Source organism: Pithys albifrons, chromosome 4 (assembly GCF_047495875.1).
Source record: "Pithys albifrons albifrons isolate INPA30051 chromosome 4, PitAlb_v1, whole genome shotgun sequence".
Taxonomy (NCBI): domain Eukaryota; kingdom Metazoa; phylum Chordata; class Aves; order Passeriformes; family Thamnophilidae; genus Pithys; species Pithys albifrons.
The window spans coordinates 40,383,305-40,397,239 of NC_092461.1; the positions used below are offsets into that span (position 1 = coordinate 40,383,305).

General features: G+C 44.8%; 1 protein-coding gene across 8 annotated transcripts in view; it reads right to left on the minus strand.

The window, feature by feature from the left end:
- Positions 1-289: 289 nt before the first annotated feature.
- Positions 290-13,935, minus strand: part of ZHX2 (zinc fingers and homeoboxes 2) — a 74,804-nt gene continuing 61,158 nt past the window's right edge. For all 8 annotated transcript variants that reach the window (XM_071553907.1, XM_071553904.1, XM_071553902.1 and 5 more), the window contains 2 exons: positions 5,458-8,146; positions 290-378 (listed from right to left, as the gene is read on the minus strand). In XM_071553907.1, the coding sequence (XP_071410008.1) occupies positions 5,462-7,960 (2,499 nt within the window). In that variant the 5' untranslated portion in view covers positions 7,961-8,146 and the 3' untranslated portion in view covers positions 290-378; positions 5,458-5,461. The remainder of the gene's footprint in view (positions 379-5,457; positions 8,147-13,935) is intronic.

Genomic DNA, 13,935 nt, shown 5'->3' on the forward strand with positions numbered 1-13,935 from the left:
ATTGTGTGATATGCAAGAATAACTTGCACTTATTTAAAAAAATTAACAAAATTTTCATGTTGTACAAATCTGTTCCAGTAGAGGAAGAGGCTGGGCAGGAAAGGGGGTAGGGGAGAAACTGAAGAGAAATCTATGTACAAGGACCCTTTTCTCTTTTGCTCTCTCTTCTTTTGTAATGCAGTAGTAGGACTTTGGCACTATCAGTGATTCCATGATGATGCCCCAGGAGAGTATTTCTTGCTGTGCCTCCACAAGCAGCATTTGAGACTTGGAGTCACAACATACTATTTCACCCCAGGCAGGAAAATACGAGTTTTTCTTCTATTTTCAGACAGCATTACCCCTTCAATGTCAGGACAGTGCAGCTGAAGAGTACTCCTGCAAAAATTATAAAAACAGCATATTATTTTTGAAGGCACTATGAGCAACTATGTGAGTTGTTAACTAACACAGCATCAAGTTTACATCCCTGCACACACAGTAATACTGTATTTTGTATTAAATGTACTCTGAAGCCTATCCTTATCACGGCCTGATGTGGTAGGGTGCTGGACTTTTGCTGCATATAACACACAGCTAATAATCCCCTATAGATTTCTAATAGGGATATACAGTCCAGTCCAGCCTTGATTTGGGCAGATTTTAACAGTGACTCAAAGATGACGTGTACTCATGTTTGGGGCAGCTACTTTGTGACCATAGGACAGATAGTGTCAACGTCAAAAGACCTCAGGTCTTTCTGCCCCAGTAAATCCCTCCATAATACCTTTTGCTTTGCATGATTTTATAAAACTATGCAAACTGCAAGACAATGGAAAAAACTGGAACTGCCTCTATTCTGCAGAGCAACTCCGTGGCTCTGCAATGGCTCCTGCACCATAGACTAGACATTAAAAAATAACCCCTCAAAACCAAGCTTCAAACATCCATCAAACTACATGTATCCCCAGTTCTCAGAACAAAGCAAGGGCTCTATGACAAGGATTATGCTCAGCATATCCTCATCTCTGATGTGTAAACACGCAAGAAGTGCAAACACTCACACTGGAGCTGCATGAGATGGCTTTCTGGCACCATTCTCCTCACCCTCCTGGAGCAATGCTTCCCAAAACCTGAGCTAATGTGTTTTCTCACACCTTGTATGGATGTTATTTAGCCTGCTATTTCCCACAAAAGCAGTGAGCTCTGTCTGGCGCCTGCAATGCAGAAAGCCATGCAGTCATACCCAGGAAAAGGACATGGGCTTGCACGAACCTCAAAGGGAAAAGTCCTCCCCATCCTTGAGACCTTTCAAACCTTTCCTGCTCCTTCTGACTCACTGGAAAATTTTAATTGCTGCATTGGGTTTTTCTTCTCTCCCTGAAGTCCTTCACTACATTAGAGCTTGGGTCTCCAATGCACCTCACTGGTTTCAGGGGAAAAGGCACATTCTCTGTACTTCATGCTCATTCCCACCAAACGCTTTAGGGTGACCCAAATTCTGCAAAACTCACTGGTCAATCCCATGCTTACTTACTTCACAATGGTGCCTTGGAGCACACCACCAGTAACAGGCACTGTAGCCAGCTTTGTACACAAAACCCCAAACCACAAGAAAAATGACAGCTTGGGCAGAAAGCAAGAGAAACTCCAGTGCTGTTCACTTCTATCAGTTTTGGACACGGAGGAATGTGTTTTGCCACCGCAAACAAAAAGTGATCTCAGCTCCCACAGCAGAGCAGAAGGGGCTGGAGATGCCAAGAGGACCCAGACTACCTCTGATGCCCAGTATCTGCCTACAGCATCTAAAAGGGGAAACTGCCTTCAGAATTTTTTTTTCCAGGCACATCTCCACAGAGCGGTGGTCACAGCCATCCAGAGCCAGGGCACACATCTCCTAGGGTGTCCACCTACCTCACTCTCACTGTGAGCCATAGACTTTGGTGCCTGCATCTTGCAGAATTCAGGCTTAAACATGGAGGTCATGAAATAACTCTAAAAAAGTCAGTTTATTGCAGAAAGGTGGTGGTGGTAAAACAAAAAGCATGATTCTGAGAAAAAAAACCCCAAACCTCTGATCTTGGGAAAACCTCACGGGGAGACAACATCATGAAGAAAGGCAGCAACAGTTGCCAACCACTCTGGCATGCTCTGGCCCTGCTCTCCTGTCTGAGCTGTAGCTTGCTGTATATAATTTAGGACCAGTTTCTATTTGTCAATTTTGCACAAAGGGGGACAACAGACCTAATTCTGACCCATGCCGTAGGAAGGCAGGAATGTCTGTATTGATGAAAAAAAGATCTAAGGCCCTCTCCTGATAGACCAATTGGGCCTCATTACAAGGGGAACACAGGCGTCATGATGCAGCACCTGGAACATTTTTAGTGATGGCTTTAGGGTACATCCTGCAGTAGCCACTCAACATCTCGAAGGTCCCAGCACTCTATGGGGACAGGTCTCCCAGCCTTGTTGTTCAGAAAACCTGACCTACTCCATGGAATATCCAATATTCACAAAACTTCAGACTTAGTAACAGAGCCTTTTCTTAGTCCTGGGATAGTATTTCAGAGCCCGGTGTGAATCCTGCTCTCCTGGAGATTGGGCACTTCTGGAATTCCCTCTACCTGTAGCAGCAGCTGCAGAATCTGCTTAACATGGATCAGTTTTGAAAACCTCTATTTTTAAGGCATAAGGTTTGCCTAGGCTGCAACACTAATGCTCTCTAATAGTTCCAGAAACTCCTGAAGCTGCACACACAGGAGCAGAGTGACCAGGATGGTCTGGAAGAGATGAGGTTTTACAGAAGCCGCACACAAATTCACCCAACAGGTGTATGGAGATTGATCACCAGCAAATGTTCATTTTACACTTTGTACATCAAACTGACAAAATAGCAACACCATGAATATCAAAGGAGCATGTTTCTGTCACATGTAGGGTTCAGCAGTGAAAGATTCACACAGCGTGGCTGTGTGAGAGTCAAGAGAAGTCCCTTGTCAACTCTTCAGTCCACCTCCTACATGTGGTATCCGAGGAATATGATGCTAGGAAGAATCAGCCTTTTATAGAAAAACAGGCAGAAACAAGCTCTCCATCAGGTCTTATAGTCTTTGAGTCATACTCTGGATGTCACTTAATGTAACGCCTTGTTAATACAACACCAAAGTTTTAGTTGAAAATTTCTAAGATAAGCTGCACAAAGAACAAAATCTTATCCTTAAGGAAAAAGGAGACAGTCACTGAGATTTTTCCATGAGTCCCAGCAGTGTGGGATAAAAAGCTTCCAAAATTTGTGTTGCAATGACTGTGACAATGTCTCCACATGGGCACCAGAGACCAGGCACTTGTGTTTCTGGGCTGAGACTTACAGGCAGAATAAAGGAAAATTAAAAATACTTTGGGCTTTTGTCAAGTCCCCAAGCTAGCATGCTGAGAAACAGGCAAAGAGCAGGACAAAATGCCCCTCTGATCTTACTGCATGCTCTCTGCAGCCGAAGTCCTGCTCCACTGCACCTTTTCTCAGCAGAGGTATTTTACACATAACCACTGGAAAGCGCCTCATCAAAAGGATCACTCAGCGAAAGTTTAACTGAGATCAAAGTTCTTATTAAAATTCCTCTCTGATAACACTTGAGCATCTCCAGAGCCCTGGAGCTTTATGGTGAGCATCTGTACCAGGGCACAGAGGCAGGGGGTTCACTCCAACATACCCAACACTGCCAACAAGCACAAGAGTGCAGGCACCAAAGCTATGCTGCTGGAAGAAGACTGTTGCAGAGTTTGGTTTCACAGTACAAGAGGTTTGTAAGAAACAGTGGTTTCAGGCAACTTCCCCAGCTCCTGCCTTTCTCCCCATTCCCTCTCCTAGCCCTGGATCTGCTCCCTATCTTCAGAGCCAATACTCATAGCTGGAAGGGGAAATGATCTGGCATAACAACCCTGAAAAAAAATAATCCCACAATGCATTTATTCATCACACATTTGATTTTAAAAGGCAGATCAGATCCTGGCTCTCCCTTCTTATGTGGCTGCACAATAGTGGCACCCCAGTGTGCCTCCAGCTGATGTTCCCACATCCTTCTTCCTTTAATCTTTGCCTTTGTCACACAGGTAACATAACACAACCTGTTCCTCACATCTCTAATTACCAACTTCTGCAAGGATAATGCAGGACAGTGCCTTGCACTGCAGCCTGAAGCTTGAAGGTATTTTGTTATATAGATGATACCATAACATTTCTCAAGATTAGCTGACACAATTTTTAATGAAAAATAGTATCACTGCAGGGTTTTCCATTTCAACTCATAGAAAATATCCAGGAGACTTCTGGACATTGAGTAATGGACTGCTAGCCCGCAGGGCTTACGACTAAAACCTGGACCTCTGCGACAGGTAGTTCAAGCCAAGTACTGCCAACTATAATTTTTTTTTTAAATTTTAGACACCAGAAAACTATTAAGTCTTTCTAAAATAGGTGTTCTCTCACTATGGTTGTTAATGTAGGATGCTGAGCTTTCTGTAGGGTAAATTCTAGCTTAAATCCAGTTTGGGAGAGAAAGATTCGGTTGAGCACAAAATGTTACAGGCTCCAGTGAACTCAATTCAACATGCAAGTCAGGAAATGCTGACGGTGCTTGCTCCAGATTTATACCTGTGCAAGTGTGATCAGAAACAGGCTTCAGATCTCCAAATAACACATCCTTTCACATAGTGAAAGGTTGTACGAAACCCCCCTTAAAGCAAGGCCCTGAAGCTTCCTTTTAAATTCAGGATCCTGTGAAGAAGAGCTGCTAAAACACCCACACAGCTTAGTCTGGGGCATTTCCTAAGCCTCTAGTGTGAGCAAGCTTGAACAAAGGGAGGCTGGAGACAGTTCTCACCTGCAAGAGGAAGAGAGCACATTTACATGAGCCACTTCAGTCCCACAACATTTTTCTTTTTTCACTTGCTTTTGAATAAAGAAGCATCTCTGTCCTGGGCCCTTCCCCCAGTGACCTTTTATTCTGAGCAGGGCAGGATGCTGCAAAGGAAGGACCTGAGGCACAAAACCAGGCACAGCCTCTATTCACAGGAGATCAATGATCTCTTAGCAAGGGGGATATTACCAACTGGTGTTCCTATTCGTTTGTGTGGCTCAGCTGGCATGTTTTACACCAAGCTGCAGAAGTTTCACAGGTTGTTTCAAGGCAGAAAGTTTAAAGTTTAATCACTCATTGAAAAAAAAACCGAAAAAATCTCCCTTATCCAGGGCTTGACCCACAAGGAGACAAGAAACAAGGCAAACAGCACCAACCCCTCCCCTGCCACACAGTCGGCTTTAATTTACGAGCAGAACGGACCTCCCTTCCGTTCAGGCATCCAACAGGCACAAGGATCCAGTAGGGATGGGTTCCAGGGATTTATACTGAAGAGGGGCTACAGGATGCTGGAAGCACACCCAGACAGAGGTTCAAAGAAACGGGGCACCATCAGCATTACCTGTCTATATGTGGGAATTCTCTCCAGATATACTTTCAGAGTCTAAGTCTGCCAGCTCTGTCTGGCCTTCAGGTGCCATTTGGCTCCAGTTGTCCATACAGTCTGACGCAGTGTCATCCTCGCCCACCGTCACCTCTACCCAGTTCACCTCTGCTGGCTCCTCATTCTCCTCACTGCCATGATCATCGTGGCTGTTGCACTCCAGTCTGTCAATACCCTCTGCTTGATTCCCCAACAGGGAGTCTTTCAGTGGTTCACAGTCTCTTTTTGCTCTCACCACTGGTTTCCCCCCATTCTCTTCATTCAATTTTTTATGATCCTGGTAATGTTGCCGAGACACCTCATTACCATTCTTTGGACTCTCAGTGTGTTTTGAGCCGTTCTTCTGGCTTTGCTTATTATGACCATCAACAGCATACTGCTGCTGGTACTGGTCAATCCATTTAAGTGACCCTGTTCTTAGTGAAGACCTGTTTTCCTTGAACCAGCGAACTATCTCAGTTCTTGTGAGCCCAGTCTGAGATGCTAACTGGTCATATTCCTGGGGTGATGGCCACTGGGTCCTTGCAAATGTGCTTTTCAGTAGATGAATCTGCTCTTGTGTTTTCTTAAATGTAGTTGAGGACCCAGATAAAGCACCAGGGAGCTGAGAGCCACTCAGAAGTTCTGTCTGGCTTATTGCACCATTGGGAGTTCCTTGTTCTTTAATTTTTCTGTATGATCCCATTGAGTCCAAGACAGCTTGCTCCATGCTGTCCCTTATCTTTCTCCGCTCAGAGAACCACGAATCTATCTCCCTCCTACTCAGCTTAGTCTCCACTCGAAGCCTGTCCAATTCTCCTTGGGTTGGAAAAGAGCATCTTATGAAACTCTCCTCAAGGGCCCTAAGCTGCTCTTGGGTTTTCTCTTTGAACCTCTGGGGAGCAAAATCTGTGTATGGGTGAAACGACCGGCCGTGTCTACCAGCTGAAGGTGCTATCTGATCTTTCCCTAAAGTATCACCAGGAATTTGCACAATACCCCTCTGACTTCGGTACCTGTGGTCACTGAACCACTTCTTGATCTCACTCCTGGAAAGACCTGTTGCCTCTATAAGCCGGTAGACTTCTGCATCATCGGGAAACTGGCTTGCCATGAAACTGGCCTTCAGCTCTGCTATCTGCTCCTTCGTCTTTTTCCGCTCACTGGCTGGTGTCAGCGGCACAGCAGTCAACTTGGCAGGAATCTCAGGCACCTGAACTACGTGAGGACGCTTGGCCTCTGGGGCACTTGATAAGGTCTGTATTGTCCTCTTTTGTCCCTGGTTTGGGGCAACAGCGAGTGCAATTGGTGAACAGGAAACAGTTGAACCATTTGACACAGGAGTCAAAACCAGACCAGTCTGGCCCAGTATCTGGCAAGGCAAAGCTGTCTGGATGATGGGCTGTGGCATTTTTGCAGTTGCCAAAGGAGCTGGCAGGACGGTGATGGTTTGGGGAACTGCCTGGATAGTACCATTGAACATCTTCTTTCTTGCCTCCTCTACTTCTTCAGGAGACCAACTTATACCATGCTTCAAACGTTGCGTAGCAAACCAGATTCGGATTTGTTCTTCTGGATGTTTTGACGCTGCTGTTAACCACGACAGCTCTGCTTGTGTGGGGTATGGAAACTTATTGAAGGAGTTGATCATGGTTGCGTTCGTGTCCAGTGCAGAGTTGTATTTGGTACTGTTCAGGGGGACTGGGACCTTGGGGACAAGGTTGATATTTGGTGGCAGCTGTACAGAGGGCATAACATGGGCTAACACATCATGGAGAAGGTCTCCATTTATACAAGCAATAGCTTCAGTGGCTTCAGTTATGATACGGGGGAGAGAGCCATCCACATGGTTTTCCGTGAGTCCCTCTTCTGGCTTTTTGGATCCCTTCTTGGTTTCCCCTTTGGGCTTTCCCAGTTTCATCACTGGCACTTTATTCGCACTTGTTCCCCCATGAAGTGAATCATCACACTCTGCATTTTCTAGCCCACCACTTGTGACAGTGACATCATTAGTGGTGGTCTCAATGGACTGTTCTAAAACAGTCTGATTATTGCGTTTAATTAATTTAAGTTTAAAGTTAGTCTCTCCTGGGTGGTGTTTTGTGTTGTGGTCAGATAAAGAATCATATTTTTTAGTTGTAAAGTTACATTCAGCACAGACATACAGCGGGTTGAGAATGACATTTGGATGCTGAGTGTCAACATGCTCTGTAAATTCATTTAAGTTTTGTGTTGAGTAAGGGCAGTACTTACACTCATAACCACCCTGGGGTTTCTTAGACTGATTTTCAGCCGAGGGTTTTGCCTCAACCACTTCACAGTCTTTGACTGACTCTTCTGAAGGCCAATTTTTTTTGGAGTCCTGCTGTGGTGAGCTAGTCCCTTTCTCTTTAGGAGTCTCCACACCCTCAGTGCCTTCCTGCTCCATGACTTCAGAAGTTCGCACCATACAGGGCGTTGTTGACTTTCTTTTGCTAGCCATGGCAGCCACTGCCAGCACACTGTTGTCCCAAAAGGTGTCTTCTTTTGACAGGATGAGCAATCAGCTCAGGAGATCTTGCAAACAGCTCCAAAACGCCTTGATTGTGTTACGCTGTTTTGCTTAATGAATTTCTGCCCTGGCTTGTGACCATCAGCTCCACCAGTGGACCTGTCAGCTGCATGACACCTGTGAAACAAAGCACACATTGTCAGGTACCAATTTAACAGAGATTTAGCAAAAAGCCACAGCTCAAGGTATGTGCACTTAGAAGAGTATTTTGGATAATGCTGAACTCTTCCTCCTCCCTGTCACCATATTAAGAGTCAAAAATATCCACACAAAGAATAAAAGCAGTGGGTAATTTGCAAAAAAAGTGCACCAGAGGAAAAAAATTACTTTGCAACAAGTAGGATGAACAGAGAGGGGATTTTAATTTCCACTAGACTCAATGCGTTTAGCTGGAAAAGAAGAAACTGCTATAAATAATGCATCTTTTTATAGAAGTTGCAGTTTCTATTAATTATTGTTTTGAAGTCTGCAGATTTGAAATTGAGTATGATTTATATTAAACTTAATTACTTCCCACTGTCACTTACCTTGTAAATATGTCTACTAAATGACTGTGGTTACTAATGATGGGTGATTTCTAAATAAAGCTATAGTGCCTGCCTTGGTTGTAAAACTAAAGGCAGAAAGAAGAGTTAATGCAAATCAACACTTCCAGAGGTTTGTGTCTTGAGGAAAGTAGGCACAAAGAAACTACAGTCGATCTGTGGAGGCCTATCAACTCTTTTCTGGAAGAAAAGTTTCCTTAAAACTCCACTTTCCAGTCAACATTGACAGAGGTGGCTACCAAAGGTAACCCAAGTCCTCAGATACCTTTTAAACAGGGTCCCTTACAGGGACCCTTCTGACAGTCTCATCAAGTGCCAATTTGTGCATTTCACTCCCTACAGAATTTAAAAAAAAAACAACAAAAAACCCCAACAAACCCCAAAACATTTTAAAGGGTAATTCATATGCTGAAGCAATTTTGGAAGTTCCCAAACACTAGAAATCTGTAAAACATGTTTTAAAAGGATCTCAGGCCCACATCTGTCAAAAGAAGCATAAATTAAAACTGCACTAGTTGTTTCAGGATCTGCCTGCACTCATCAGGAATGGGTGGAGAGAAAGAGATGAATTTAGTTGTCAAAAGAGTTTCATTAAAAAAAATAAGATAATAAAAACGGTCACTTCCCTATTTGACAATATGCTGTTTCCAACTTATCATTGAATCCAATTTGCTGTTCTTCTTCATCAAATAGTTTCTGGTTTCATAATACTTCCCAGTCTTAACAGAAAACTCAAGAAATAGTTAGAACGGGGTGGGAGAGGCACTCGGGTTTACCAACTGGAGAAGGATGGAAAGTGAAGATTTGCAGAGTGGGTAAGGCCTGCACTGATCTCTGTAGAAGAGCACTAAATGGAAAATCTGAACTGAAGATCCAATGGAAAATGTCCCTGCCCACTGCCAGGGATGAACTTGATGATCTTTAAAGATCCGTTCCACTACAAACCATTCTGTGAGTCTATGATCTTGTGTGTAAACAAATGTGTATTTTCTCATTTTGAAGCCTGTAAATGATTAGCTGCATCCAGAATCCAAGACATGAAAGTCTAACAAAATATAATTTTACTGCAGTTACGACTGAACACATCCAACATCATAAATTTATAACCACCCGAATGCTGTCCCTGAGTCTGCTCCTCTCACTTGAGAGTCAGAAACAGCCACTGTAAAAGCAGCTGCTAATTTCTGGGTTCTGTCTGCAGCTGAGGAATATTCTGCAGGTCTCTAGAGCATATTTCTGCTGCTCTGCCCATCACAGATCACACCATTCCTGTATATATGGAAACGTAAAATGATATATTGCAGAGGAAGCAGCTCCAGCTGGGAAGAGGAGCAGGGATGGTACCTTCCAGCTCCATGTACTCAAAACCCAGTGTGAAGTAATTCTCCATATACAAAACACTTCACATGTGAGTTCTGCATGCAGCACCTTTGCAGATAAGGCTCTCATGAAACACAGGGTGTGAAGCACCAAACACACTACAAAGATGCCATGAAGACACTATTTTTTACAGTGCAGATGCCTCAGTATATCTGCACAGAACTCTGTGTCCACAGCCACTGCCACTCCTGTGCTGCCCAGCCCTGACACTGACCAGGGATGCTCCCACACACTTGCGCCGATGTGAAGCATGAGAGCATCTGGTTGTTTCAAAGGTGCATTTAAGTTCTTGGTGCTTCCCTGGGAAATGGAGCATCTTTGCTCAGCTCCATGAAATACGGATGGGGGTGCCCACAGGCTTATGGCTCTGCCTCAGTCAGGATGACAGTACCATTTCCCTCTAACCTGGGATCACCAATGTTGTCATCACCATTCCCCACAGTGCCAGCACCTCTGAGCCAAAATTTCCTCTTCTGTTTTCTTTTTTTTTCCCTTCTGCCTTTTAATAATGAACAAGCAGATGAACAGGGGAAGAAATGATGCCTGATTTTCTGTAGATTTGTAGTGACTGGATTACGCAGAATACTCTATCATTTCCACATATTCCTTCAAAATTCCCTTCTACTTCCCCTCACAATTATCATCCTGCAGATATTTTGGCAGTGAGCTGTGGCTTACTGTGTCCCACTGCAAACGGGATCAGAAGCTAGAGACAAACAACTGTCCAAACACCCATCTTCCTGGTCACTCAAGTTTAATTACGCTTGCAGACAATGAATTATCTTTGAAGCTTCTTCCCATATAGCAAATTTGGCTGAAACAAGCCAAAAGATGAGAGAAGGGGGCAGAATGGGCTCTGTAAGTCCAGCTGCTGCTGGAAACAGACCACCTCACCTTTCCCTGGATATGCCACTACATTTGTGACACTGACTTTCTTAGATGAGGGAAGGGAGGCATAAAGCAGTGTCCTGGGCCAGGGTAATGAAGGTGAGTATGAAGCCATTGCTCCCAAGATGCTCCTCTGGGGCTTGCTCTCCCACCCAGGCCACAGCTGCATCTAATGGTCTGTTCCTTTTCTAGTGTATGACCTCGTGCAAAATTGATGTGGCAACATCAGCAAAAGAAAGAAAATTCAAAAGACATCAAAGACAGAGCAAGGCTTATTTCTATTTCACTGAATATTCTCCCCTCCTTCACATTAAAAAAGAGCTAAGAACAAACAATGAAGGAATGGGACAGAAGAGAAAGAGCAGAGAAATAAACCTCAATAAATTAAAGGGCTGAGCAATCACCAACCACATGAAGTTCAACAAAAGAAAGTGCCAGATTCTGCACCTGGGATGGGGCAACCCTGGATGTTCACACAGACTGGGGAATGGGATGCTGGAAAGCAGTGCCACAGAAAGGGCCCTGGGAGCCCTGGTCAAGGGCCAGTTGAATATGAGTCAGCAGTGCCCTGGCAGCCAGGGGGGCCAACCCTGTCCTGGGAGGTATCAGGCAAAGCATCGCCAGCTGGGCAAGGGAGGGGATTGTCCTGCTCTGCTCTGCACTGCGGCACCCTCACCTTGAATATTGGGGCAGTTTTGGGCACTACAATATAAGAAAGATACTAAGCTGTTAAGTGTCCAAAGGAGAGCAATGAAGATGGTGAAGGACCTTGAGGGGAAGCCATATGAGGAGTGGCTGAGGGTACAGCCTGGAGAAGAGGAGACTGAGGGAAGACCTCACTGCAGTCAACAACTTCCTCATGAGGGGAAGAGGAGGGGCAGGCACTGATCTCTTCTCTGTGGGGACCAGTGACAGAACCCAAGGGAATGGCCTGAAGTTGTGTCAGGGGAGGTTTAGGTTGGATATTAGAAAAAGGTTCTTCACCCAGAGGATTGCTGGGCACTGGAACAGGCTCCCCAAGGAAATGGTCACAGCACCAAGCCTGACAGAGTTCAAGAAATGTTTGGATGATGCTCTCAGGTACATGGTGTGACTTTTGGGAATGGGTGCAGAGCTAAGGGTTGGACTCTACAATCCTTGTGGGTCCCTTCCAACCTGGCGTATCCTGTAATATTCTATGATCTAGGTTACAATTTTGTATCAGTCAAAGGTTTCTTAAAAGTCAGACTAAATGTTTTGAATTTCCTGGTCTCTGAAAGCTCAGCAAGGTCTCTGCTGCACTTCTGGGCTGATCTCCCAACTCATATGAGGACAGGAGCACTGGCCCCAAACAAGGATGCTCTGACAGAGAAAGGGTCCAGGACCCTCCAAAGCATACATAAGAGGGTGGAAAGATGAAAAACTCTGTTGAAGTTTTTCTAAAAAATCGTACAGATTGTTCCTTCTCTTCCATTTTCTATTCCACAGAGTGGTTTTCTACATGTCTAATTGCTGGTTTCTAACCCTACACTTTTGAATAGTTTTTTCTGCCACATGAGAAACACTATCCACCACAGAAATTAAGTCCAAGTCAAATGCCCTTTTTTTTTGGAGGATGAAAAGAAAATCCCAAATGGCTTTTAGTCCAAGATGTGCAGTTTGGGGTGCTCATAACCAGACAGACTGTCCCTTCAACCCACACCATGAAAGATGGGGAGGAAAAGAGGCCCAACACCCACATAAGCAGGAGAGCTTTTTGGGATCTCCAAGCTATGGCCCCTCCAGAACCTCAGTAGAGATGTCATTTGGGATGACACAGTAACAAAGGGGAATGCGACACTTCCCCCTCAGTCCCCATGACAAATTCCTGAATGCTGCATCATGAACTTTTGCAGGGCCTGCCACATCCCATCCAAGGACATTAGAAAAAGCATCAGGAGCAATTCACTGCTTTCAAACATGAGCCACTTGCCAGAACATCAAAGCCCCAGCAGACAGCTTTGAGTACACGGTGTTGCTTCTGACAAAGATGCTAAATGATGCCACTTTGGCTCCTCCAATTCAGAAGTGAGACAGTTTCTCTCAGGCTGTCACTCCACTGGAGATCAGCAGGCAGACAAACCTGACCCCACAAACTTCTGGATTTCACTTGCAGATGGCTGTTCTGCAGCTGGTGACAGCTACCAAAATTTGCAGAGAGATGAGAAGTTACCCTACAGAAATGACTTGGCAACCAGCACATCCTGATGGGAACCTGAGCTACACTTCATCACTTGAGCCTTGTCCACAGCACACACACCCCTTCAAAGGGGCAAAACCTGTATCTGATGTTCAATGAATGGGGCTGCACCATGGTCAGATCAACTTCTATCCCTAAAGCTGGCCCTGTTCACTCTTTGTTTTGTTATTGGGCAGGACCCCAGACAAATGATCTGATTTTGGGCTGGTGCCAGCATGCAGTGTCACAAGCATGGGGTGCAGGGGTGCTGTCAGCAGCTGCCCTGTGAGCAGTCAATACACCCTGGGCATGGGAAGGGCAGTTAGTTCTTGCTTCTCCAGCTCACCTGCCACCTCTCTTACTTGTCTTCCCATACTGCAAGGGGTTGAAAAAAATAAAACCACCTAATCTTCTGAATTTTCTTTTTAAATGAGCAAATGCACAAAAAAGCAAAAGGCAACCTGGTGAAAAACAGAAGTGTTTGCCTCCGAGCAGAATCTGTCACTGTGAATGAGGTCTAAACCAAACCACAGAGAACCTCTGTGCAGGAACAAAAACTTCCCGTTTGCTTTGCTTCAGCAAAGCCATCCAGGACAGGAGCATACAGGTCAGAAGCAATGCATTCTTTTAAATCTATCTCCCCAAAAGCATGTCACAACAGTCACAAGTGAGGCCCTAATCTGGCTTTATTTAATTTCTGAGATTTGTTTAATTAATGAAATAATCCAGCCCCAGTCCTGTAATCTATCAAACCTCTGCTAAAATGGCTCCAGAGCACCTGATATGAGACAAGGGAGACCTCAATGGCAACTCTGTGCATGACTAAGGAAATGCCAGACTTCCCAGACTGGGGAAACTACAGAGAATAAGAGGGGGGAAAGAGACCATGTTTTTAG